This window comes from Ranitomeya imitator, chromosome 5 (assembly GCF_032444005.1).
Source record: "Ranitomeya imitator isolate aRanImi1 chromosome 5, aRanImi1.pri, whole genome shotgun sequence".
NCBI classification, from domain to species: Eukaryota; Metazoa; Chordata; class Amphibia; order Anura; family Dendrobatidae; genus Ranitomeya; species Ranitomeya imitator.
In genome coordinates this window covers 451,586,917-451,614,503 of record NC_091286.1, presented here as the reverse complement: position 1 = coordinate 451,614,503, position 27,587 = coordinate 451,586,917, and the positions used below count along the sequence as shown (strand labels likewise).

General features: G+C 44.3%; 2 protein-coding genes across 2 annotated transcripts in view; one reads left to right on the top strand and one right to left on the bottom strand.

The window, feature by feature from the left end:
- The window catches only part of MCF2L2 (MCF.2 cell line derived transforming sequence-like 2), a 516,938-nt gene that overhangs the window by 180,019 nt on the left and 309,332 nt on the right, over positions 1-27,587 (bottom strand). Inside the window, exon 16 of the mRNA XM_069727236.1 lies at positions 8,838-8,904. Within this exon, the coding sequence (XP_069583337.1) occupies positions 8,838-8,904 (67 nt within the window). The remainder of the gene's footprint in view (positions 1-8,837; positions 8,905-27,587) is intronic.
- The window catches only part of B3GNT5 (UDP-GlcNAc:betaGal beta-1,3-N-acetylglucosaminyltransferase 5), a 115,268-nt gene continuing 95,984 nt past the window's right edge, over positions 8,304-27,587 (top strand). Inside the window, exon 1 of the mRNA XM_069727238.1 lies at positions 8,304-8,384. The gene's annotated coding sequence lies outside the window, so the exon portion shown is untranslated. The remainder of the gene's footprint in view (positions 8,385-27,587) is intronic.

Below are 27,587 nucleotides of genomic sequence, written 5' to 3'. Positions count from 1 at the left end.
GAGAAAGGGACACAGACTTATCCTCAACAGAAACCGACATCTCAGATACAGAAGCGAGACAAAGATCAACTCGAGGCCGGCAGAGGGGTAAAAATAGAGGCTATTCTAGAGGGGGTAACTTCCACCCAGTATCCAGACCAGGTTTTTTAGACAACACATACTCCCTGAGAAGCAGAAACCCCTTCAACAGGGACTAGAACTGCAGGTAATCAACCTCTATGATAGAAATATTAGTGAAGCAGAGATGACGGTACTGAGTAAGGGGTTATCATTTATTCCCACCACGGATTTTTCCACTTTTGACTGTATCAAGGACATAAACCTATTTGTTAGAAAATTAAGGTGGCACCAATTTTTCAAACAACAGAATAGGAAGATTTGCGCAGGGCTGGACATCCCAGTGGATATACTCCAGGATGTGCAGCTCTTGGCTAATCTTGATCAATCATTACCATCAACGAGTGGCCAGGGTCCCTTTTCATCTCTGAAAAAAACTAGTACTAAGATGCCACCAGTCGGGGGTGATGTTTCTGCCATAGATGTGTTCCTCAATTTAATAACGGATGAGATCAAACCAAAAGAAGGTATCCATATTAGACATAACTTAACCAAGAACCAGATGGAGGCACTTCAGAATCTGGAGACAGACACATCTATAGTGGTAAAACCCTCTGATAAAGGGGGAAACATAGTTGTGATGAATATAGATGGATACAGGGATATGTGTCTCTCCTTGTTGAATGATACAGCTACATATACCCGGGTCATGAGTAATCAGATGGAAACAACAAGGGATAAATTGAAAAATATTCTTGATGGGGCTTTAAACAAGAAACTTATTAGCCAGGAAGAATATGACTACCTCATTCCTAGACATCCAGTAATGGCAACTTTTTATGCACTTCCAAAACTGCATAAAGGGCTTCATCCCCTGAAGGGCAGACCCATTGTATCGGGCATTGGGAGCATAAGCCAAAATGTGGGTACTTACCTTGATGAGATCCTCAGACCCTTTGTGAGCTCGTTACCATCATACTTGAGAGATACAGTGGACCTCTTGAATAAACTGGACAGTATCCTTGTGGAACCAGAAGTACTTCTGGCAAGCATTGATATTGAGGCACTTTATTCATCGATTCCACATAATTTTGGAATCCTGGGTGTCAAACACTTTTTGGGTACGAGGGGCTGCCAGTGTGCCCCCCATAATGAGTTGGTTATCTCCCTTCTTGAATTTGTCCTGCAGAATAACTACTTCACCTTTGATGGTAAGGTCCTCCACCAGCTCAGGGGCACCGCCATTGGTAATCCATGTGCGCCAAGTTACGCAAATCTGTTCCTGGGCTGGTGGGAGGACACCATCGAATTCTCTTACCAATTTACACATCTGACAAGTAAGGTTGACCTTTGGGTCAGATTCATAGATGATGTTTTCATCCTATGGCGGGGCGCCGTGGCCGAGTTCCAGGAGTTTATTGATTCATTAAATCAGAATGAGATAGGCCTAAGGCTCACATATGAAGTGGATCCTAATAGACTAGCCTTTCTCGATGTCTTAATTACTAAATCCGGGAATGGGGACACGTTGGAAACCACCATTTTTCGAAAACCAACTTCCACTAATTCTCTGTTGAAATGGGAGAGTCATCACCCTTATTCCCTTAAGAGGGGCATACCCAAGGGTCAGTACCTGAGGCTAAAAAGGAACTGCTCAAACACAAGAGACTTTAAAAACAAGGCGGATGACTTGCGTCAGAGATTTCTCACTAAAGGCTACCCTGACCGAATATTGAGAGAAGCATTTAAACATGCGAAGGAACAGGACAGGAGAGAACTTATGGTACCCAAAAAGAGAACTGAGAACCCGGATGGAAAAATTCGACTTATCTGTACCTTTGATAATGGGGCCCAAGTGGTCAGGCAAATAGTCCAAAAACATTGGGGCATCCTTCGGATGGATGATGATATAAGAGACCTTGTAGGTGAAAGACCACACATTACATACAGAAAAAGTAAGACGATTGGAAATCGCCTGGTGCATAGCCACTTTGTTACACCTGTGACTAGAGAGACCTGGCTAACTGCTAAAATCAGTGGTTGCTATCGCTGTGGTGACTGTATGGCCTGTGAATACATACTAGTGGGTAAAAAATTTGATGGTATTGGTGAGTTGTTTGAGATCAGGGACTTCATCAATTGTAGAACCAAGGGCGTCATTTACCGTATCACTTGTAAATGTGGTAAGGCCTATGTAGGCAAAACCATAAGGGAGCTAAAGAGGAGGATAGGAGAGCATCTAGGCGATATCCGGAATAAAAGAGATACATCTGTGGCCAGACACGTTAATGTTATGCACAATGGGGATCTGAAGGCCATACAGTTCATGGGTATCGAGAGAGTTAGACCACCAAGAAGAGGGGGTGACTTTGATAGGATGTTACTTCAAAAAGAATCAAGGTTGATATTCCGTCTTCAGACCTGTCACCCGCAGGGTCTGAATGAACAATTGAGTTATAGCTGCTTTCTCTGAAATTATGAGGGGTGCATATGTCCTTTCCCCAGAAATTGGGGTTTATTGCTGTTGGTTTTAAATAGGTTGGAATCGGGGTTGCTGTCTCTCGGGGGCACTAAGCCAATAAAACAGGATATTTATTATCTACTAGATGGCAGCCCGATTCTAAAGAATCGGGAGTCTAGAATCCATATATACTTTATTTATTCAAATGTAAGAATAATACAATTAATAAATAATAGTAAGAAAGAACAAAAATAATAGGCAGTATATGGAGAAAACACCAAACAAAAGTTCAAAATTGGTGTGAAAATGTCACTGAACCACTTCACAACTAAATATATATAGTTTTGGTAAATGGTATTATCATTTTTTTGACGAAATTCGGCAGGAGCTTGAAGAGCAACGTCACTGGGCCCGCCTCCACGCAGTAGAAACTTGCTGTGAGGTAAAAATTCAAAAATCACACCAAAATGGCGGGCGGAGTGTGTCACAGTACGGCACGTTTCTGATTGGTCGCTCGCAGCAGGCGGCAACCAATCAGACACTGGACACTGTTGACGTCACTTATCTCCGGACATTAGCTCCGGACATTAGCTCCGGACATTAGCTCCGGACAGGAAGTTGGCACAAATTGCAGGAAGTAGTATTCTAGGCAATTATATATTAGATTATGATTTTTAAAGGTATGAGCCACTGCCATATCTTATAGATATATCTGTATCTCTGACCTTATTATATTGGGTATTAAACAGAGAATCTTTGATTTTTTATGGATTTTTCCAGAGGGATGCGTTTCCCTTTGTTTAGCTTCTTCCCCTCTCATGATAACATCCAACAACATAATATGTACGCAGGTACAGTGAGGCCGTGTATTTACCAACAAAGGAACCAGAGGTATAATCCTTTCCAGTGCCAGTACCAGAATCCTAGTTGGGATACCAGGGTATTGACGTATATCTGCTTGTATATTGTGTATTAGCGGGCAAAAAGGCCGTAGGCACAGTAGCGTGGAACACTGGGAGCAGAAGGGTAACCAGGGATACAGAGACGCTAGCAGACGGCAGAGCTGTACTGTAATCGGCACTGCGCAATAGCGGAGGTACTGGGGATCCCAAGTACCTGCCTGTATAGCGCAGAGTAGCGGGCAAAAAGGCCGCATGCGCACTGGCGTAGAACACCGGACGGAAGGCAGACGGCAGAGCCGGACCATAATCGGCACTACGCAATAGCGGATATACTGGGGAGTGTGAACCGGAAGTGAAGGCCGGTGAGAGCACGGAGTCATAATGACCGGCCGGAAATGAGGTAGGACGCCATACAATCAGGCAGAGAGGGGGAGGAACTACATTAGGGAGTGCGGTCCCGCTGTTCATCTCACCTTACCATAGTCCACACCAAAAGTCAGGTGCACTGGACACATAGGAGCTACCTGCCAATGCAGGGGCTCTATTTTCCTAAATAGAATACTCCATTATATTTATACCCCCGTTTTTTCGTTCCCCTGATGAATCTCCCCTATGGGAGAGGAAACGCGTAGGGAAGTTGACTTGGTTGTGGTGGGTACAACAATTTAGCCTGACTTGGGGACTGCCCTTGTCAGGGCGGGAGCAATACATGGGCATGACTGGGTAGCATAGTTACTGCTTGTTTCCCCTCCCCCTAGAAATATATGAGGACGCTCCCGTGGAAAAAACGACTGATCTGGTGAGACAAAACCATTTTTTTATTGAGCACTGGTTATTTGAGCACTATATGCACTTTATCACTGTTCTGTCCATGAAAAATCATTTTTAGAAGGTTACTATTAAAGGCTATGTTTTAGACTTATTAGGTTTCTCCTGGCTCCATACATATTCACTATTAGAGGACCTTATAGGGGTACCAGATGTGGATACACCTTATTATTTGGCTATTAGTCTCTTATTTTATTATTGTTCCCTAACTAAGGGGGTGATAAAGGGGGGTTTGATTTACTATTTGTAGTGGGTTTTTATAGCGGGTTTTTATGTTTGGCAGCTGTCACACACTAAAAGATGCTTTTTATTGCAAAAAATTGTTTTTGAATCAACATATTTTTGAGCTATAATTTTTCCAGATTTTGGCCCACAGAGTCATGTGAGGTCTTGTTTTTTGCGGGACGAGTTGATGTTTTTACTGGTACTATTGTTGGGCACATGACATTTTTAGATCGCTTTTTATTCCGATTTTTGTGAGGCAGAATGAACAAAAAACAGCAATTCATGAATTTCTTTGGGGGGGGGGGGGTTATACCGTTCTGCGCATGGTAAAATTGATAAAGCAGTTTTATTTTTCAGGTCAGTATGATGACAGTGATACCTCAGTTATTTTTTTATGTTTTGGCACTTTTATACAATAAAAAAATAATTATTTTTGCATCGCATTATTCTGAGAGCTATCACTTTTTTATTATTCTGGTGATGGAGCTATTTGGCGGCTTGTTTTGTGCGGGACAAGATGACGTTTTCAGCAGTACCATCGTTATTTTTGTATCCGTATTTTTGATTGCGCGTTATTCCACTTTTTGTTCGGCGCTATGATAATAAAGCATTGTTGTTTTGCCTTTTTTTTTCTCAATGGTGTTCACTAAAGTGGCTAACTAGTGAGATAGTTCTATACGTCAGGTCGCTACGGACGCGGTGATAATAAATAGGTGTACTTTTATTGTTTAGATTTTTTTAATTCAAATATTTATTTATTGATGGAATAAATATAGATTTTTTTATTATTTTTTAAAATATTTTTACAATTATTAAAAACAAATTTTTAAATTAATTCTTACTTTTGCACTTTGTCCAACTATAGGACACTCATTTTGTGCAGGCTGATCGCTTCTACAGCATGCAGATCTGCATGCTATATAAGCTGTCAGCGCTGCAGCTTCTGTACACTGAACTTAGAGACTTCTTGACATGCATTGCGCATGACAGGAAGTCTCTCAGCTCTGGAGACCTGGATGTCGTCATGACAACATCGGGTCTCCATGGCAGCGATCGGGACCCCGGCTCCGGAACGCTGCAATCATGTTTGATCACAGGGTTCTGGGGGTTAAAATGCCGGGAGCGGTCCCCTCGTGAGCGCGGCTGATCACCTATGATGTACTATTCCATCCATGGGAATTAAGTCCCAGGTCACAATGACAGAATAGTATGCCCAATGCCAGAAAGGTGTTAAAGATGCGCTACATTTGGTTACAACCTTTGTATGATGACTGACATGTCTGGAGTACTTTGACTACTCTGCTTATTAACCCCTTGAATGCCTTCATTGATTCCACCAGGGATTGTTAAGTTCACACTTCTGCCTCACGTCTCTTCCTAAAGCCATGTGCACATGTTTTGAATGCCTGCATAAAACTACGAGTAGAAGCCACTTCAGAAAATGCTCCTTCTGTGGGAAGTTTTTGGAGAAGTTTTTCTCATTCTGAAGTGTGTCCTGAAAAGGTTTGAATAGTTTTTTTGCCGATGCACTTTTTTTTACCCTTTTTAGAACGTTTTAGATCAGGACCTGCATCAAAAATGTGATATGCACTTACTTTTTATATAACAGTTTTCAAAATATAAAGGCAGAAAAAAATGCTCAAAAGACTGAACGTGTAAAGTGCAATGTGGTTTTTAGAATAAAAAATAAATAAGAAAGTTTTCAGGCATTTTAAAGCTATTTTTCAGGTGTTTTTTTCTAAAAAAAAACTTTGTGTGCACATAGCCTTATTCTTTGGAATTGACCCTGGCAATCCCACTGAAAAAACTACAAGTGCTTTTCACTAAATTAGAATATAATTAAAAAGTTAATTTAGTTCAGTTCTTCAATACAAAAAGTGAAACTCATATTATATAGAGTCATTACAGTGATCTGTTTCTCCTGTTTATTTCTGTTAATGTTGATGATTATGGCTTACAGCCAATGAAAACCCAAAGGTCATTATCTCAGTAAATTAGAATATTTTATAACACCAGCTTGAAAAATGATTTTAAAATCTGAAATGTTGGCCTACTGAAATGTATGTTCAGTAAATGCACTCAATACTTGGTTGGGGCTCCTTTTGCATTAATTACTGAATCAATGTGGCGTGGCATGGAGGTGATCAGCCTGTGGCATTGCTGAGGTGTTATGGAAGCCCAGGTTGCTTTGATAGCAGCCTTCAGCTCGTCTGCATTGTTGGGTCTGGAGTCGCTCATCTTCCTCTTGACAATTTCCCATAGATTCCCTATAGGGTTAAGGTCAGGCGAGTTTGCTGGCCAACCAAGCACAGTGATACTGTTATTTTTAAACCAGGTATTTGTAATTTTGGCAGTGTGGACAGGTGTCAGTCCTGCTGGAGAATGAAATTTCCATCTCCATAAAGCTAATCAGCTGAGGGAAGCACGAAGTGCTTTAAAATTTTCTGGAAGACAGCAGCGCTGACTTTGGTCTTGATAAAACACAGTGGACCTACACCAGCAGATGACATGGCTCACCAAACCATCACTAATTTTGGAAACTTCACACTAGACCTCAAGCCGCTTGGATTGTGTGTCTCTTCAGTCTTCCTCCAGACTCTGGGACCTTGATTTCCAAATGAAATGCAAAATTTACTTTCATATGAAAACAACACCTTGGACCACTGAGCAACAGTCCAGTTCTTTTTCTCCTTGGCCCAGGTAAGACACTTCTGGCGTTGTCTATTGGTCATGAGTGACTTGACAGAAGGAATGCGACACTTGTATCCTATGTCCTGGATACGTCTGTGTGTGGTGGCTCTTGAAGCAATGTCTCCAGCAGCAGTCCACTCCTTGTGAATCTCCACAAATTTTTGAATGGCCTTGTCTTAACAATCCTTTAAGGGCTGCGGTTATCCCAGTTGCTTATGCACCTTTTTCTACCATGCTTTTCCTTCCACCTAACTTTCCCTTTAATATGCTTGGATACAGCACGCTGAACAGCCAGCTTCTTTAGCAATTACCTTTACCCGCCTTGTGGAGTGTGTCAATGACTGCCTTCTGGACATCTGTCAAGTCAGCAGTCTCCCCAATGATTGTGGAGCCTACCGAAACAGACTAAAGGTACCTTCACACTGAGCAACTTTACAACGATATCGCTAGCGATCCGTGACGTTGCAGCGTCCTGGATAGCGATCTCGTTGTGTTTGACACGCAGCAGCGATCTGGATCCCGCTGTGACATCGCTGGTCGGAGCTAGAAGTCCAGAACTTTATTTGGTCGTCAGGTCGGCGTGATTCGTCATGTTTGACAGCAAAAGCAACGATGCCTGCAATGTTTTTAAATGGAGCTAACAACCAGCGAGAACGATAAGTGAGTCGCAGTTACGTCACTGGATCACTCCTGCATCGTTCTGCTGTTGCTGTGTTTGACGTCTCTATAGTGACCTAAACAGCGACGCTGCAGCGATCATCTCGTTGTCTATATCGCTGCAGCGTCGCTTAATGTGACGGTACCTTAAGGGACCTTTTTAAATGTTTAGGAAGCTTTGGCAGGTATTTGTTAATTATTCTAATTTAATGAGATAATGACTTTGGGGTTTTTATTGGCAGTAAGCCATAATCATCAACATTAACAGAAATAAACACTTGAAATAGATCACTGTTTGTAATGACTATATATATGAGATTGAATACATATCCAAGAACAAAGAAAACTGCGGCATTCACCCCGTTGTTGCTGTGTGAACGTGTTCTTTATTGAAACATGGCTTTACGGAAGATCATACATCCAGCTAGGCAGCAGGTTTTACAGGAGGGTGCGGTGATGAAGCGATCACCGCACCCTCCTGTAAAACCTGCTGCCTAGCTGGATGTATGATCTTCCATAAAGCCATGTTTCAATAAAGAACACGTTCACACAGCAACAACGGGGTGAGTGCCGCAGTTTTCTTTGTTCTTGGATATGTATTCAGCTTCACGCTTTTACTGCCAGAGCACCTGATGCCCACAAGCTGTTTGTTACGATTGCATGCAGTGAGTTCTAGTCCAAAGGAGTACACACTGCTCTAGTGCTGTCCCGCTCTCACCTTTCTTTGCATATATATGAGATTCACTTTTTATATTGAAGAACTGAAATAAATTACCTTTTTGATGAAATTCCAATTTAGTGAAAAACACTTGTATATTGTATAAGAGAAAAATGAAATGTCAGCTAATATAATAATTAGCAAGAATCTTGAAAATGTCATAAATGTCTTGAAAATGTCATAAATATGAAAAAAAGTAATTATAAAACAGAAGGTGGATTAAAATGGAACTACCAGATGAATGTTGAATGCATTGAGTAGGGGTAAGACATGAAGAGTTATTTTGAAAGGCTCTTACCTCTATGATACTTTGAAGCTCTTCAACATAGACACGCTCTGTTTCTATCAGTTCATTTATAATATGGCTGTAAAAAAAAGCATAACGTTAGTTTAAGACTCACTTCATATTCTTTATTGGAATATAGTGCTGATCTTTACGACATGATGTGTAAACTGTTTGTCACAATCACACTTTATGCGTGCGCCTATAAACTGTCACATGCCTGCCTAATATAATGTAAAGAATAACTGAACACATACTGTAGCATCATTTGTCCGAACAGTTCTTACAACCAGTATAAAAGGAAATGAGTAAAATAGCGGTGAGTGAACTTGCTCAGATAAGGTATTAGCCGAGCATGCTCGGGTGATAACCGAATGACTTCGGCGTGCTCAAAAAATATGTTCGGGTCCCCACGGCTGCATGTCTCGCGGCTGTTCGACAGCTGCAACACATGCATGGATTGCTTATTTGTCAAGCAATCCCTGCATGTGTTGCGCTTTCTAGCAGCTGCGAGACATGCAGCCGTGGGGACCCGAACATATTTTTCCAGCATTCGATTAGTACCTGAGCATGCTCAGATAACACCTTATCCAAGCACGTTCCCTCATCACTGGTGGAAACCTCATATTGATCTTTATCCTGTATGCAATGATTAACATTAACTTTATACAAATAGAAGAAAAATTCAGTTTGCAATACATCATTACAATCCCATCTGGTTCAAGCCTGAGGTCTTTATATTTTTAGGAATATCAGGTGAGGTCAAATTGTTAGTCCCTATTTCAGCACAAACGATTAGCGGCACTCATAATCTGTGCTGTATTTTACTGGAGTTTTTAAGATTATGTTTTTGATTGCATTAGTCTATTTGTAGAGAAATTGGCCATTTAATATGTAACATTTATACAGAGGATGGATTGGAATAATAGATGGTTGGTAAACGCTACATTAAGGCATGACAGGAGGAATAATATCAAACCTTAAATTACTTGAAGACTCAAGTGTGGGAAGAGTCAGTGACATAAAACTTATTTAGCTAAACTAATATATCGCATAGTCATATTCCCATATTTCTATATTGAAATTACAGTGTTACCACAACTTTGTAGATACATACTGTAATGGTTCATTTAGACAGGCCAATTATCATTGAACGAGCATTTACTGAAATTCTTGTTCTTGATTATCGACCTGTATAAACATGCTGGTGATCATTGGACAAATGAGCAAAACGATTATTTGTGGCGTAATTGGATAGAACCCAGAGATGAGCTACTGATAACATGAGAATGATCATATATTAACGATCGTTCTGTTTCCATTGTTCTCTCGTCTGAGTAAACAGGCCAGTAAACGAGTGCTGATCAACTTGTATATTGTTGATTGGTGCTTATTAATGGGAATAATTTGGGCTATCTAATACACTTTCAGACAGCGTTTTTTAAATGTGTATTTGATCCTTTTTTTTTTGTGTAGCTCGTAATATGGTAAATATAAATCTAATGTTCTATTCACATGGTGTTTTACTGAAAAAAACATGTTCTGTATTCATTTCTTTTACAGATAGCATACATCCAATAAAGTCTTTGGAGGGTATTTATAATATCAACTAGATGTTGGCTCGATTCTAACGCATCGGGTATTCTAGAATATGTATGTAGTTTATTTATGAAAATTTAAGACTAATGCAATGAATACACAGGATTTTCCAGGTAAAATGTATACATTATCATTCAAATTTATTGCTCATAGAACTTAATAAAACTGAACGAAATTATTAAACAGATCATCAAAATATATAAACCATTACATGAATATCTAACTGTATTTAAATAAATCACCGGACGAAAGAAGTACAGACACTATAATATATTTGTTAATAATATCAACCCAAAATATTTTTGCACATCACATTGACTGACTGAACTTGTTCAGTAAACGTGACTGAACTATGTGGCACTGTGACTGACAGAACCTGTTCAGTAAACGTGACTGAAATATGTGGCACTGTGACTGACAGAACTTGTTCAGTAAACGAGACTGAACTATGTGGCACTGTGACAGAACTTGTTCAGTAAACGTGACTGAACTATGTGGCCCTGTGACTGACAGAACTTGTTCAGTAAACGTGACTGAACTACATCACACTGTGACTGACAGAACTTGTTCAGTAAACGTGACTGAACTGCATGGCACTGTGACTGACAGAACTTGTTCAGTAAACGTGACTGAACTAAGTGGCACTGTGACTGACAGAACTTGTTCAGTAAACATGACTGAACTACGTGGCACTGTGACTGACAGAATTTGTCCAGTTAACGTGACTGAACTACGTAGCACTGTGACTGACAGAACTTGTTCAGTAAATGTGACTGAACTACGTGGCACTGTGACTGACAGAACTTGTTCAGTAAATGTGACTGAACTACTTGGCACTGTGACTGACAGAACTTGTTCAGTAAACGTGAGTGACTAGGGTTGAGCGAAACGGATCGGTCATTTTCATAAGTCGCCGACTTTTGGCAAAGTCGGGTTTTATGAAACCCGACCCGATCCCTGTGTGGGGTCGGCTATGCGGTACGCGACTTTCGCGCCAAAGTCGCATTTCAATGACGCGAAAAGCGCCATTTCTCAGCCAATGAAGGTGGACGCAGAGTGTGGGCAGCGTGATGACATAGGTCTCAGTCCCCACCATCTTAGAGAAGGGCATTGCAGTGATTGGCTTGCTTTCTGTGGCGTCACAGGGGCTATAAAGGGGCGTTCCCGCCGACCGCCATCTTACTGCTGCTGATCTGAGCATAGGGAGAGGTTGCTGCCGCTTCGTCAGAAGCAGGGATAGCGTTAGGCAGGGTACATTAACCCCCAAACCGCTTGTGCTGTAGCGATTTCCACTGTCCAACACCACCTTTTGTTTGCCGGGACAGTGGAGGCTACATTTTTTTCCTCAGCGCTGTAGCTCATTGGGCTGCCCTAGAAGGCTCCCTGATAGCTGCATTGCTGTTTGTACAGCGCTGTGCAAACCAACTTTTTTCAAAGCACAAATCCTGTTGCTCCTTCCTTTCTGCACAGCTTTCTTGTTTGTTTGTCCACACTTTTGACTTTTTTGTGCAGCAGTCCACTCCTTTTTATTGCTGCCTGCCATACTTTGCTGAGATTACTGCAGGGAGATAGTAATTGTAGGACAGTCCCTTTTTTTTTGTTTCGTTAAATCTCTTCAAGCCACTTTCTGCCACAGAAAATATACTCTAATACAGTGGCCCAGATTTATTCACTATGCTCCCTGTTGTGAATTCTGCTCCTGGGCTCCCTCCGGTGGTTGTAAGTGGCACTTTTGTGAGTTGTGCTCTTGGGCTCCCTCTTGTGGTTTCAAGTGGTATGGCTGCTCCTTGGAGTTAGCTGTTGTCAGCTGCCTCCACTTATCATCTCCTCTCTCGCCTATTTAAGCCTGGCTGTTCCTTCAGCTAGTGCCACTTGTAAATGGTTCCTGGTTGGATTCACATCTCTTTGGAGTTCCCTGTTCTCCTGACCAGTTCAGCAAAGCTAAGTTTTTGCTTACTTTTTCTGTCCATAGTTTGTGGACTTATCCATTCTGTGCTTTCTTTGTTTGTCCAGCATTATCAGTTTGAAGTATTTTCTGTCTTGCTGGAAGCTCTGGGAAGCAGAGTGACCCTCCACACCTTTAGTTAGGAGTGGAGATTTTTTGTTTACTCTGCGTGGATTTTTGTAGTGTTTAATACTGACCGCACAGTGTTCCATCCTGTCCTATCTATCAAGCTAGACTGGCCTCCTGTGCTCATCCTGGTTTCATTCTGTGTATGTCTTTTTCCTCTCCACTCACAGTCATTATTTGTGGGGGGCTAATCTATCTTTTGGGGATTTTCTCTGAGGCAAGAAAGTTTTCCTGCTACTGTCTCCAGGGGTAGTTAGCTCTTAGGCTGTGACGAGATGCCTAGGGAGAGTTAGGAGCATTCCACGGCTGCTTCTAGTGTTGTGTTGAGCTTAGGGTCTGCGGTCAGTACAGTTACCACTTTCCTCAGAGCTCGTTCCATGTTGCTCCTAGACCACCGCATCATAACATCTCCCTGAAGAAAAAAAAAAAAAGGTGCAGATTAAAATTGGCAAATCTGTATCAGTGGCAGTCCTGTGTGTGGCATCTGTGTCTCATTTTCTGGCACAGAAAACATACAGTCTAACAGTGGGCCTGATTTCTTGACAATTCTCCCATAAATAAAAAAAAATAGTGGGAGATTAAGATTGGCAATTTTGCCTCAGTGCCAGTGGTGTGTGTGGCATCTGTCTCTAATTTTGTGCCACATTAAACCTATTGTGTAATACTGGGCCAGATTTCTTTTAAATTCTCCCTGAAAAAAAAAACTGTGGGACATTAAGATAGGCATTTCTGCTTCAGTGCCAGTCCTGTGTGTGCCACCTGTCTCAAATTTTGTGCCACATTAAACCTAGTGTGTAATACTGGGCCAGATTTCTTTTAAATTCTCCCTGAAAAGAAAAAATAGTGGGAGATTAAGATTGGCATTTCTGCTTCAGTGCCAGTCCTGTGTGTGCCACCTGTCTCAAATTTTGTGCCACATTAAACCTAGTGTGTAATACTGGGCCAGATTTCTTTTCAATTCTCCCTGAAAAAATTAAAATAGTGGGAGATTAAGATTGGCAATTCTGCCTCATTGCCAGTGCTGTGTGTGCCACCTGTCTCAAATTTTGTGCCACATTAAACCTAGTGTGTAATACTGGGCCAGATTTCTTTTCAATTCTCCCTGAAAAAATAAAAATAGTGGGAGATTAAGATTGGCATTTCTGCTTCAGTGCCAGTCCTGTGTGTGCCACCTGTCTCAAATTTTGTGCCATATTAAACCTAGTGTGTAATACTGGGCCAGATGTCTTTTAAATTCTCCCTGAAAAAATAAAAATAGTGGGAGATTAAGATTGGCATTTCTGCCTCATTGCCAGTGCTGTGTGTGCCACTTGTCTCAAATTTTGGGCCACATTAAACCTAGTGTGTAATACTGGGCCAGATTTCTTTTAAATTCTCCCTGAAAAATTTTTTTTGTGGGAGATTAAAATTGGCATTTCTGCTTCAGTGCAAGTCCTGTGTGTGCCACCTGTCTCAAATTTTGTGCCACATTAAACCTAGTGTGTAATACTGGGCCAGATTTCTTTTCAATTCTCCCTGAAAAAATAAAAATAGTGGGAGATTAAGATTGGCATTTCTGCCTCATTGCCAGTGCTGTGTGTGCCACCTGTCTCAAATTTTGTGCCACATTAAACCTAGTATGTAATACTGGGCCAGATTTCTTTTCAATTCTCTAATTTTGTGCCACAGAACATATACTGTATAAGAGTGTGCCACATTTCTTCAATATTCTCCCAGAAAAAATAAAAAGGAGGAGATTTTTATTGGTAGTGTCTGCATCAGCGTCAGTCCTGTTAGTGGCATATCTGTCTGCCACTGAAGCTGTGTACTGTTATACATTGGGCCTGATTTTCCCTGCAGTCTCACCCACCTATAAAGGGATATATAAATCCAACAGAAGTTTGAGTTCAACTTGTAACTGGTTTTACAGTAACAAATACCATTAGTTTGGTTACGTTTTTCAAACAATGAGGAAGTCTGGTGGAAGAGGTCGTGGCCGTGGGTGGTCATTGCCAGCTGGTAATGATGGTAGTGGTGGTGGAGCATCAGGTGGTCATGGGAAAAGCAATATAGCACCTAAGTCTCGAGTTGTTGAGCCTGGTTCGTCGTCTGGCTACACAAGGCCTCGAACGCTCCCTTTTTTGGGAGTAGGAAAACCGCTTTTAAAGCCGGAGCAGCAAGAACAAGTTTTGGCTTTCCTTGCTGACTCAGCCTCTAGCTCTTTCGCCTCCTCTTCTGAAACTGCTAAATGTAAAAGCAGCGCGTCGTTAGTGGATGTTCACGGTCAGGGACAAGTCGCTTCCTTGTCTTCTTCACCAAGAACAACAGAGAAGGATGCATCGGGAGACACAACAGGTTACTCCATGGAGCTCTTTACACATACCATTCCTGGGTTAGAAAGTGAAACAGTTAACAGGCCATGCCCATTACAAGTTGAATCGGTCATGGAGTGCACAGATGCACAGCCACATCCAGATTACTATGCTGTTCCTTTGACTCAGACCAGAACATTGCCCTCGCAGTGTACTGATCCAGAATCAGACCCTGATGAGACTATGGTGCCCCGTCACGAACGCTATACCACCGGCTTACATGGTGACACAGACGAAGTTGCACACGAGATAGAAGAGGAGGTCATAGATGACCCAGTTGTTGACCCCGATTGGCAGCCATTGGGGGAACAGGGTGCAGGTGGCAGTAGCTCTGAAGCGGAGGAGGAGGAGCCACAGCAGGCATCAACATCACAACAGGTTCCATCTGCCAGGCCCGTATCTGGCCAAAAACGCGTGGCAAAACCAAAACCAGTTGTAGGACAGCGTGGCCATCCGGTTAAAGAAGCTCAGTCTGCAATGCCTGAAAAAGTATCCGATAGTAGAAAGAGTGCAGTCTAGCATTTTTTTTAAACAACATCCAAATGATCAGCGTAAAGTCATCTGTCAAAAATGTTCAACTACCTTAAGCAGAGGTCAGAATCTTAAAAGTCTAAATACAAGTTGCATGCATAGACATTTAACCACCATGCATTTGCAAGCCTGGACTAACTACCAAACGTCCCTTAAGGTTGTAGCACCCTCGGCCAATGAAGCTAGTCAGCAACGCTACATCCCTTCCCTCACTGTAAGCCCACCATTTCCCGCACCAAAGCAGTCAGGGAATCACCAGTTTCGTAGTAGGAAACACTGCATGTAGGGCACCAGCAAGAATACCATCTCCAACCCTCTCTCAGTCTGCCATGTCCACCGGCACCCCCGCTAGTTCCACCATCTGCAGCTCTCCAGTCCAGCTCACCCTACATGAGACTCTCGTTAGGAAAAGGAAGTACTCATCCTCGCATCCGCGTACACAGGGTTTGAACGCCCACATTGCTAGACTAATCTCATTAGAGATGATGCCCTACCGGTTAGTTGAAAGCGAAGCTTTCAAAGCCCTGATGGACTACGCTGTACCATGCTACAAGCTACCCAGTCGACACTTCTTTTTGAGAAAAGCCATCCCAGCCCTCCACCAGCATGTAAAAGACCGCATCGTCCATGCACTCAGGCAATCTGTGAGTACAAAGGTGCACCTGACAACAGATGCATGGACCAGTAGGCATGGCTAGGGATGTTACGTGTCCATCACGGCACACTGGGTTAATGTGGTGGATGCAGGGTCCACAGGGGACAGCAATATTGGGACAGTTCTGCCTAGCCCACGGTCTAGGAAACAGTTGGCTGTAGGCGTTCGCCGCCCCCCCTCCTCCTCGTCCTCCTGCAGAAGGGAGAGCTCGTCCACAGACCGCAGTCGCACAACCACTCCATCCGCAGCTGCTACTGTTGCTCACGAGGTGTCCCATTATGGGACAGCTAGTGGCAAGCGTCAGCAGGCTGTATTGGCAATGAAGTGTTTGGGCGACAACAGACACACAGCGGAAGTTCTGTCTGAGTTCTTGCAGAAAGAAACTCAGTCATGGCTGGGCACTGTACATCTTGAGGCAGGCAAGGTAGTGAGTGATAACGGAAGGAATTTTATGGCTGCCATAGCCCTTTCCCAACTGAAACACATTCCTTGCCTGGCTCACACCTTAAACCTGGTGGTGCAGTGCTTCCTGAAAAATTACCCGGGGTTACCCGACCTGCTCCTCAAAGTGCGCAGACTTTGCACGCATATCTGCCGTTCGCCCGTACACTCCAGCCGTATGCAGAACCATCAGCGGTCTTTGAACCTTCCCCAGCATCGCCTAATCATCGACGTTGCAACAAGGTGGAACTCCACACTGCACATGCTTCAGAGACTGTGCGAACAGAAGCGTGCTGTTATGTATTTGTGGGAGGATACACATACACGGGCAGGCAGTTGGATGGCAGACATGGAGTTGTCAGGTGTGCAGTGGTCGAAGGTACAAGACCTGTGTCAAGTCCTTCAGTGTTTTTAGGAATGCACATGGCTGGTTAGTGCAGACAACGCAATAATAAGCATTAGCATCCCCCTAATGCGTCTGCTGATGCAAAGTTTGACACACATAAAGGAGCAGGCGTCTGGAGCCGAGGAAGAGGATAGCCTTGATGACAGTCAGCCATTGTCTGGTCAGGACAATCTACAGCACGAGGTAGCGGGCGAAGAGGAGGAGGACGAGGAGGATGATGGGGATGAGTATTTTTTGAATGAGGAAGCTTCTCCGGGCCAATAGAAACTGGTGGTGTTGCAAGGCCGGGTTCAGGTTTTTTGAGGGAGACAAGTGACGTAGATTTGCCTGAAACTGCCCCTCAACCCAGCACAACCGCAGATTTGACAACTGGAACTTTGGCCCACATGGCAGATTATGCCTTACGTATCCTCAAAAGGGACCCATGCATTATTAAAATGATGACCGATGATGATTACTGGTTGGCCTGCCTCCTTGATCCTCGCTATAAGGGCAAATTGCAAAATATCATGCCACATGAGACCCTCGAACAAATATTAGCAACCAAACAAGCAACTCTGGTAGACCGTTTGATTCAGGTATTCCCAGCACACAGCGCCGCTGATGGTTCTCACACGAGCTGCAGGGGGCAACAGGGCAGAGGTGTTAGAGGTGCACAAATCAGAAGTGGCGTTGGACAGAGGGGTTTTCTGACCAGGTTGTGGAATGATTTCGCAATGACCGCAGACAGGACAGGTACTGCAGCATCAATTCAAAGTGACAGAAGACAACATTTGTCCAGTATGGTTACTAACTATTTTTAATCCCTTATCGAAGTTCTCCCTCATTCGTCATTCCCATTTGATTACTGGGCATCCAAAATAGACACCTAGCCTGAATTGGCAGAATATGCATTGCAGGAGCTTGCTTGCCCAGCAGCTAGTGTGCTATTAGAAAGAGTATTCAGTGCTGCTGGTTCAATATTGACCGAAAAAAGGACTCGTCTGGCTACCCAAAATGTTGATGATCTAACCTTCATTAAAATGAACCACTCATGGATTTCGAATTATTTTGCCCCACCTTTCCCGGCTGACACCTAGCTCTCCTATAAAAAGGTCTCGCTTGTGGACTGGTCTTACTGACTGTTCCAATCTCTTAATTTGCAGCAGCTGTTTGTCCAGCATACGACATGTTTACACCTCCCTAAATGGGCTAACTCCCCCACGGGGCCGTGGTCTCGCCACTTGGCGCAAGCACCCGTGAGAGTGCCGTTTGTCTGAAGAGGTGGGTGTGCCCGTTTTTGGTCGACGGCACTGCCACTGGGTCCCTCATAGTACAATAAAGTGTCTCTGGCGGTGGTGGCGCGCAACCAACGTCAGACACACCGTTGTAACATGAGGGGCCCTGGGCCTGTACCGCCGGCCACAAGAGAGTCCCCCCCCCCAGCTCAAACACTGTTCTACCACTTGCAAAATTATCTCTCACAGCTCCACCAATGTTTAGTCTATGCGCTGACATCCTTCAATGCCTGGCACTGACAATACCAATTTGTTGACATGTTTGATGCTAGTTAAAATAGTCAGGGTCAGTGTCCTATATTGACACCATTAAATACTTAGCGCCAAATTACTATGTCTGAAACTCAGCAGAGGAGCCCACCCCTCTACCTAAGTATGCCACCCTTTTGTTTTTTGGTTTTGTTGTTTTGCGAGACATTAACATATATTCATTTTTTGGGAGTACTAACTGTGTCAGACACTCCTTCCAATCGTCCTCCGCTGACCACACCAATGCTGCCTGTGTACCCCTGCAAGATAATTCAAACTGCTTTGAGCCTATTTTTTAAAATTTTAGGCCTACTAAGTCTGTCTGCGGTCCCTCGTTCCATTTGTCCTCCGCTGAGCACACCAATGCCGACCGTGTACCCATGTAACTTTTTTTCATCCTGCAGTGAGCCTACTTTGTGGTGTAAGGCCTACTAGCAGTGTCTGTCTGCGCCACTTAATACAGCTGTCCTCCTCCTTTAAAAAAAAAAAAAAAAAAAGGCTGATTTTCAGCTTGTCAGAATTATAACACTGCATTGGGGCCACAAGTTTCATTGTGGTCTACAAACTGAGTCTTCCGCTCCAAGGTGTTCTCTCTGTTGCCTCTCCCTCGCTTCTATCTTGAAGCTCTTGTTAAGTAGTTGTTGAAACAACACTGCATTAGGCCTACAAGTTGGGTCTGGGTTGTAGAGACGGTGTCTGCCGCTCCAAGGTGTTCTCCTGGTTGCCTTTCCTGAGCTTCAATCTTCAGGCTCTTGTTAAATAGTTTTTTAATCGAACAACTGCAGTGGGGCTACTAGTTTGGTTGGGGCCTACTAACAGTGTCTGCCGCTCCAAGGTGTTCTCCTGGTTGCCTTTCCTGAGCTTCAATCTTCAGGCTCTTGTTAAATAGTTTTTTAATGAAACAACTGCAGTGGGGCTACTAGTTTGGTTGGGGCCTACTAACAGTATCTGCCGCTCCAAGGTGTTCTCCTGGTTGCCTTTCCTGAGCTTCAATCTTCAGGCTCTTGTTAAATAGTTTTTTAATCGAACAACTGCAGTGGGGCTACTAGTTTGGTTGGGGCCTACTAACAGTGTATGCCGCTCCAAGGTGTTCTCCTGGTTGCCTTTCCTGAGCTTCAATCTTCAGGCTCTTGTTAAATAGTTTTTTAATCAAACAACTGCAGTGGGGCTACTAGTTTGGTTGGGGCCTACTAACAGTGTCTGCCGCTCCAAGGTGTTCTCCTGGTTGCCTTTCCTGAGCTTCAATCTTCAGGCTCTTGTTAAATAGTTTTTTAATCGAACAACTGCAGTGGGGCTACTAGTTTGGTTGGGGCCTACTAACGGTGTATGCCGCTCTGTGCTGTTCTCCAGGTTTCCTGTCCTGAAATTCCATTTTCAGGCTCTCGTTAAGTAGTTGTTGAAACAACACTGCAAGTTGGGTCTGGGTTCTAGAGACGGTGTCTGCCGCTCCAAGGTATTCTCCAGGGTGCCTCTCCCTAGCTTCTATCTTCAAGCTCTTGTTAAGTAGTTGTTGAAACAACACTGCATTTGGCCTACAAGTTGGGTCTGGTTTGTAGGGACGGTGTCTTCCGCTCCAAGGTGTTCTCCAGGTTGCCTTTCCCTAGCTTCTATCTTCAGGCTCTCGTTAAATTGTTTTTAATATAACACTGCATTTGGCCTACTTGTTTTGTTGGCCCTACTAATGGTGTTTTCCGGTCCTTGATGTTCTCCTACACTGAACAAACCAGTGCCGCCTGTTTACTTCTGTTACCAATTTTGAACTGCATTTAGCCTACTTACTGATTTAGGCCTACTCACTGTGTCAGCCTCTCATTACAGTTGTACTCCACTGAACAAAGCAATGCCCCCTGGTTAGTCCTGTTACCAATTTTGAACTGCATTTAGCCCACTTTATTATTTGGGCCTATATCTGTGTTTCCTCCTCATCCTGCCCATTGCCCAGCCAGTGATAGAGGAGTCTGCTGGTACATTGACCCAGAACGCTACATTCCCCGTGCACGCTACACAGCCAGAATGTGACCCTGCTGAAAGTCAGGTTCCCCTTCCCGCATATCATACCACCTTACACGGGGACAAAGAGGAAGGTGCAGATGAACGTGCAGGTTCCTTCATCAGGTGGGGGGGGAATACTCGTTGGCGACGTCACTGGCACAGGGCCCCTCATAGTACGCAAAAGTGTCGCTGCCGGTGGGAGGCGCCCCCGCCGTGCAAACACACCGCGCACTTTGAGGGGCCCTGTGCCAGTGCCAATGCCAACGAGTGGGCCCCCCCCCCTGCTTGCTCAGGATCACAGCAATTGCAAAGTTTAAATACTTACCTCTCCCTGCTCCACTGCCGTGACGTGGTCCAGATTTCCTGGGCCCACTAAATACTTGAACCAGCCCTACCCCCCACAACTTTAGCCAAATGACCCCCAATTTCCAATGCCTTACTATTATTATAAGGTAAATTAAGATTGACAAGCTTCAGTAACAAGAATGGATGTTTTTGCCATTAAAATGGGCACTGTAGGTGATTTCCTGGCCTCCACTCACTGCCGACTATGCTCCCCCATTGACTTGCATTGGGTTTCGTGTTTCGGTTGATCCCCGACTTTTCGCGATAATCGGCCGATTCCACTCGACTCGACTTTTGAGATAGTCGGGTTTCGCGAAACCCGACTCGACCCTAAAAAGCTAAAAGTCGCTCAACCCTAGTGGCGACCAATCAGCGACGCGGGATTTTCAATACAGACAAACAGAGAGAATTAGACAATTATATAGTAGATGCATCAGTATTTTATTGGTAGTCCATCAGTGTTTACATTTATTGGTATAATTTTCTATATAAAGTAGGGTGCTGTTTGCTGAAAATGTAGAAAATGAATGCAAATACTGATACAGGAAAGAAATATATCTTGGTACCGTGTTAGCCAGTAGATAGAAAAATATTTAGAATTCTAAATATTTTGCAAATACTGATGCATCTTGTATCACACCATGTCCGTATTACAAAGCCATATTATAAGCTACTAAAGCTTGCAATCCTAGGAAGTGTAGGTGTCTCAAAAAGGCACTATAGAAATAGAAAAAAATTAAGAAGGGGATGTGTGCCAGGACAAAATAATTCATATCAATAATTAAAATATAATGAACATTATTAAGTACAATTAATAAAAACAACACTATACAATTAAATCCGGCAGTACTGACAAGGATTAAAATTGGTGGGTGAGCACCCGTGGGTATAATATATGGATAAAGGTATAATGTATGGATCACAGATAAATATGAAATAAAGTTAAGTATGAATTAATATTCAAGAGTATATAAACAAACAACTATGTAAAGGTTTCAATACCAGGAAAAGTTAGTGTACCTCACAGGGAAGTAATCTACTATATAAAGCTGAATGTGTGTATGTGTGTGTGTGTGTGTATGTCCGGGATTGGCATCTGCACCGTCGCAGCTACAGCCACAAAATTTTGCACAGTCACACGTCTGGACCCCGAGAGCGTCATAGGCTATATTGTGAGGCAAAATTTTAACCCCGCGCGTTCCAATTCACCAAACAATTTTGCCCCTATCTACATAATGGGGAAAAAAGTGAAAGGAAAAGTGTTGGAAGCGTCGCAGGTACAGCAACAAAATTTTGCACAGTCACACGTCTGGACCCTGAGAGCGTCATAGGCTACGTTGTGAGGTGAAATTTTAACCCCGCGCTTTCCAATTCACCAAACAATTTTGCCCCTATCTACATAATGGGGAAAAAGTGAAAGGAAAAGTGTTTGAGGCGTCGCAGCTACAGCAACAAAATTTTGCACAGTCACACGTCTGGACCCTGAGAGCGTCATAGGCTACGTTGTGAGGTGAAATTTTAATCCTGCGCTTTCCAATTCACCAAACAATTTTGCCCCTATCTACATAATGGGGAAAAAGTGAAAGGAAAAGTGTTGGAGGCGTCGCAGCTACAGAAACAAAATTTTGCACAGTCACACGACTGGACCCTGAGAGCGTCATAGGCTATGTTGTGAGGTGAAATTTTAACTCCGCGCTTTCCAATTCACCAAACTATTTTTCCCCTATCTACATAATGGGGAAAAGTGAAAGGAAAAGTGTTGGAGGCAAATTGACAGCTGCCAGATGTGAACAAGGGGGACTTAAAGAATGAGAGCGATGGCGCAAAAGAGTATATACCGATCAGTTGCTAAGGTGGGGCCCTGACATGAGATACTCACCACACATGGGGATATGAACACACACGCAAAATTTGCCACACACTACCACGTGCTTGAACACATATACCACCCTCAGCACACATTTCACCACACATACACCAACCTCGCCACATAAAAGTCGAAACACAAAAGTCGCCGCTCAAAACTCGCCACGCGCAAAACTCGCCACATGCAAAAACTAGGCTCACGCAAAACTCGCCACAAGTGCAAAACTCACCTCATGGAAAACTCGCCACACGCAAAACTTGCACACGCGGAAAAATTGCCACATGCACAAAATTTGCAACACATGCAAAAGTTGCCTCACACAAAACTTGCACATACTCAAAAGGCACCAGACATAAAACTCACCACGCGCAAAACTCGCCATGCGCAAAACTTGCTGCACACAACTTGCTACACTAACCTGTTACATGCCACTCGACACGCAAAAAGTTGCTACACGCATGTTGCCACACAAAACTCATCTCACAAAAGTCGCTACATGCATGTCGCCACACACAACTCAACACACAACTTGACAAACTAAACTCGCCCTAAAACACACACAAGTCTGGTATTAGCCTTCAAAAATAAAAATCTGATTAATAAGCAGACAAACTACAAGAGCAAGAAATGTACCATATAGGAAATACAGCAGCTGTCAGTCACATGACCTGTCTATTATGTGTATGTGTGAGCTAATATATACTGCCAGGGGGAGGGCTTCCTGTTGGCTGGGGATTTATCAGGCTGCCAATTTATCTTACAAATACTGAGGTAAAAATACTGAGCAAATAACGTGTTAACGAGGTCTAATACAGGAGATCACACAGGTATATACTATATACAGGGGAGATGACACAGATATATACTATACACAGGAGAGATAACACACAGGTATATACTGTACTATATAGAGGAGGAGATGACATACAGGTACATACTATATACAGGAGGAGATGACATACAGGTATATACTAAATACAGGAGGAGATGACACACAGGTATATACTATATACAGGAGCAGATTACCTACAGGTATATACTATATACAGGAGGAGATGACATACAGGTATATGCTATATATAGAAGATGACATACAGGTATATACTATATACAGGAGGAGATGACACAGATATCTACTATATAAAGCTGAATGTGTGTATGTGTGTGTGTATGTGTGTGTGTGTGTATGTCCGGGATAGGCATCTGCACCGTCGCAGCTACAGCCACAAAATTTTGCACAGTCACACGTCTGGACCCCGAGAGCGTCATAGGCTATGTTGTGAGACGAAATTTTAACCCCGCGCGTTCCAATTCACCAAACAATTTTGTCCCTATCTACATAATGGGGAAAAAGTGAAAGGAAAAGTGTTGGAGGCGTCGCAGCTACAGCCACAAAATTTTGCACAGTCACACGTCTGGACCCCGAGAGCGTCAAAGGCTACGTTGTGAGGTGAAATTTTAACCCCGCGCTTTCCAATTCACCAAACAATTTTGCCCCTATCTACATAATGGGGAAAAAGTGAAAGGAAAAGTGTTGGAGGTGTCGCAGCTACAGCCACAAAATTTTGCACAGTCACACGTCTGGACCCTGAGAGCGTCATAGGCTATGTTGTGAGTTGAAATTTTAACCCCGCGCTTTCCAATTCACCAAACAATTTTGCCCCTATCTACATAATGGGAAAAAATGAAAGGAAAAGTGTACGCGCCCACACATCAATAGTTAACAACAGCCGCCAGCCAATTGGAGGCTGGCAGCTGAAGTCGGCCGCTGCGCACACGTCGCCGGCGTCTGACGTCATTGTCAGTCGCCGGCGAGTGTGCGCTGCTGCAGGGAGCTCGCTGCCTGGAGCGCGGACAGGTGAGGAGACTGCTTGTTTGTTTGTTTTTTTTTTGTTTTTTTTGGATCAGTTAACGGTGGACACACAGGGGGGCAATGCTGGAGGACACACTGGGGGGCAATGCTGGAGGACACATTGGGGCAATGCTGGAGGACACACTGGGGGGCAATGCTGGAGGACACACTGGGGGGCAATGCTGGAGGACACATTGGGCAATGCTGGAGGACACACTGGGGGGCAATGCTGGAGGACACACTGGGGGCAATGCTGGAGACAGTGGGGCAGATTGCTGGAGACAGTGGGGGCCGTGGCAGATTGCTGGAGACAGTGGGGCAGATTGCTGGAGACAGTGGGGCAATGCTGGAGACAGTGGGGCAGATTGCTGGAGACAGTGGGGCAATGCTGGAGACAGTGGGGCAATGCTGGAGACAGTGGGGCAGATTGCTGGAGACAGTGGGGCAATGCTGGAGACAGTGGGGCAATGCTGGAGACACTGGGGCAGATTGCTGGAGACAGTGGGGCAATGCTGGAGACACTGGGGCAGATTGCTGGGGACAGTGGGGCAATGCTGGAGACAGTGGGGCAATGCTGGAGACACTGGGGCAGATTGCTGGAGGACACACTGGGGGGCAATTCTGGAGACACTGGGGCAGATTGGAGGACACACTGGGGGCAATGCTGGAGACAGTGGGGCAGATTGCTGGAGACAGTGGGGCAGATTGCTGGAGACAGTGGGGCAGATTGCTGGAGACAGTGGGGCAATGCTGGAGACAGTGGGGCAATGCTGGAGACAGTGGGGCGATTGCTGGAGACAGTGGGGCAGATTGCTGGAGACAGTGGGGCAATGCTAGAGACACTGGGGCAGATTGCTGGAGACAGTGGGGCAGTTTGCTGGAGGACACACTGGGGGGCAATGCTGGATACACTGGGGCAGATTGGAGGACACACTGGGGGCAATGCTGGAGACAGTGGGGCAATGCTGGAGACAGTGGGGCAATGCTGGAGACAGTGGGGCAGATTGCTGGAGACAGTGGGGCAGATTGCTGGAGACAGTGGGGCAGATTGCTGGAGACAGTGGGGCTATGCTGGAGACAGTGGGGCAATGCTGGAGACACTGGGGCAGATTGCTGGAGGACACACTGGGGGGCAATGCTGGAGACACTGGGGCAGATTGGAGGACACACTGGGGGCAATGCTGGAGACACTTGGGCAGATTGCTGGAGACACTGGGGCAGATTGCTGGAGGACACACTGGGGGCAATGCTGGAGACACTGGGGGCAGATTGCTGGAGACACTGGGGCAGATTGCTGGAGACACTGGGGCAATGCTGGAGACACTGGGGCAGATTGCTGGACACACTGGGGGTAATATGCTGGACACACTGGGGCAGATGATTGCTGGACACACTGGGGCAATGCTGGAGACACTGGGCCAGATTGCTGGACACACTGGTGGTAATATGCTGGACACACTGGGGCAGATTGCTGGACACACTGTCTGGGGGCAATATGCTGGACATACTGGGGCAGATTGCTGGACACAATGGGGGTAATATGCTGGGCACACTGGGGGTAATATGCTGGACACACTGGGGGTAATATGCTGGACACACTGGGGGCAGGACTGGAGGCATGGGCAGAATGTAGACACGGGGCATGATTGGAGACATGGGGCAGGATTGGATCATGGGGCAGGATAGATACAATGGAGACAGATGGGGCAGGATGGGGAGATCATATGGTATAGAATGGATACTCATGAGGGCAGGATGGAGAACATATGGCTGGAGCCAGGAATGAGATAAATGGGGCCAGGGTGGGGAATATTATTACCATAGGGGCTAATTAAGGGATATTATTACTGAAGTGATGTATTTATTTTATTTTTTGAGTATACTGTTTTAAATGGGGGCGGTCCTGTTACTGTGTAGAGTGACACTATATCGCCTTTTTATCTTCATGTGGTGTAATGTAGAAGTTGTAAAAAATTAAGTAATGTGTTCTACAAGCGGAGCTCGAGATAACTGTGTTATTTCCTGGCTGGAAGAAATGATGGCGGTCTGTGCTGGATGAAAGATGAAAGACTTCACCTAGAGACGTCACTGGTGAGTCAGTGGTACCTATACACTGACACTATACACTGTATACTATATACAGCGGTCCTGTGTACAATGTCACCAGTGATCACTGTATTACCTATACATTATATACAGGGCTCCTGTGTATAATACCACCAGTGATCTCTGTATTACCTCTACACAGACACTGCATACTAAGTACAGATGTCCTGTGAATACTGGCACTTATGGTGATAGTATATTTTTTTTTGTTTTTTTTTAATTACTGATCAGTATTGTAGTATTCAGTCACTATGTGGTGGTAATATGTGGTCTGGAAATGGTGTTGTGGTATTTGTCCCTTGTATGTGCTATTTGGTCACCAAGTGGTGGTAATATGTGGTCTTGACATGGTGCGGTGGTATTTGTTCCTTGTATGTGATATTATTCGATCACTGTGGTTGTAATTTGTAGTCTGGTCATGGTGTGGTGGTATTTGTTCCTTGTATGTGATATTATTGGTCAATATATACCTAAATTGTATTGCAGATTTTAACAAATATTTAATAGGTTACAGTAGAGTAGGGCCCGGCCATTTTTCTGGAATAATCTGGTATCATGACCCCCGTCACATGACCCCCCCTGTCACATGACCCCCCATCACATGACCCCGTCACATGACCCCCCCGTCACATGACCCCCGTCACATGACCGGGGGGCCCACAGTGTGTGAACAGCCCGGGGCCCTGGCTACCCTTAATCCACCCCTGGCCACACACTACCACGTGATTGAACACATATTACCCTCAGCACACATTTCACCACAAATACACTAACCTCGCCACATAAAAGTCGAAACACAAAAGTCGCCACTCAAAACTCGCCACGCACAGAGCTCGCCACATGCAAAAACTAGGCTCTTGCAAAACTCTCCACAAGTGCAAAACTCACCTCATGGAAAACTCGCCACACGCAAAACTTGCACACGCGGAAAAATTGCCACATGCACAAAAGTTGCAACACATGCAAAAGTTGCCTCACACAAAACTTGCACATACTCAAAAGGCACCACACATAAAACTCACC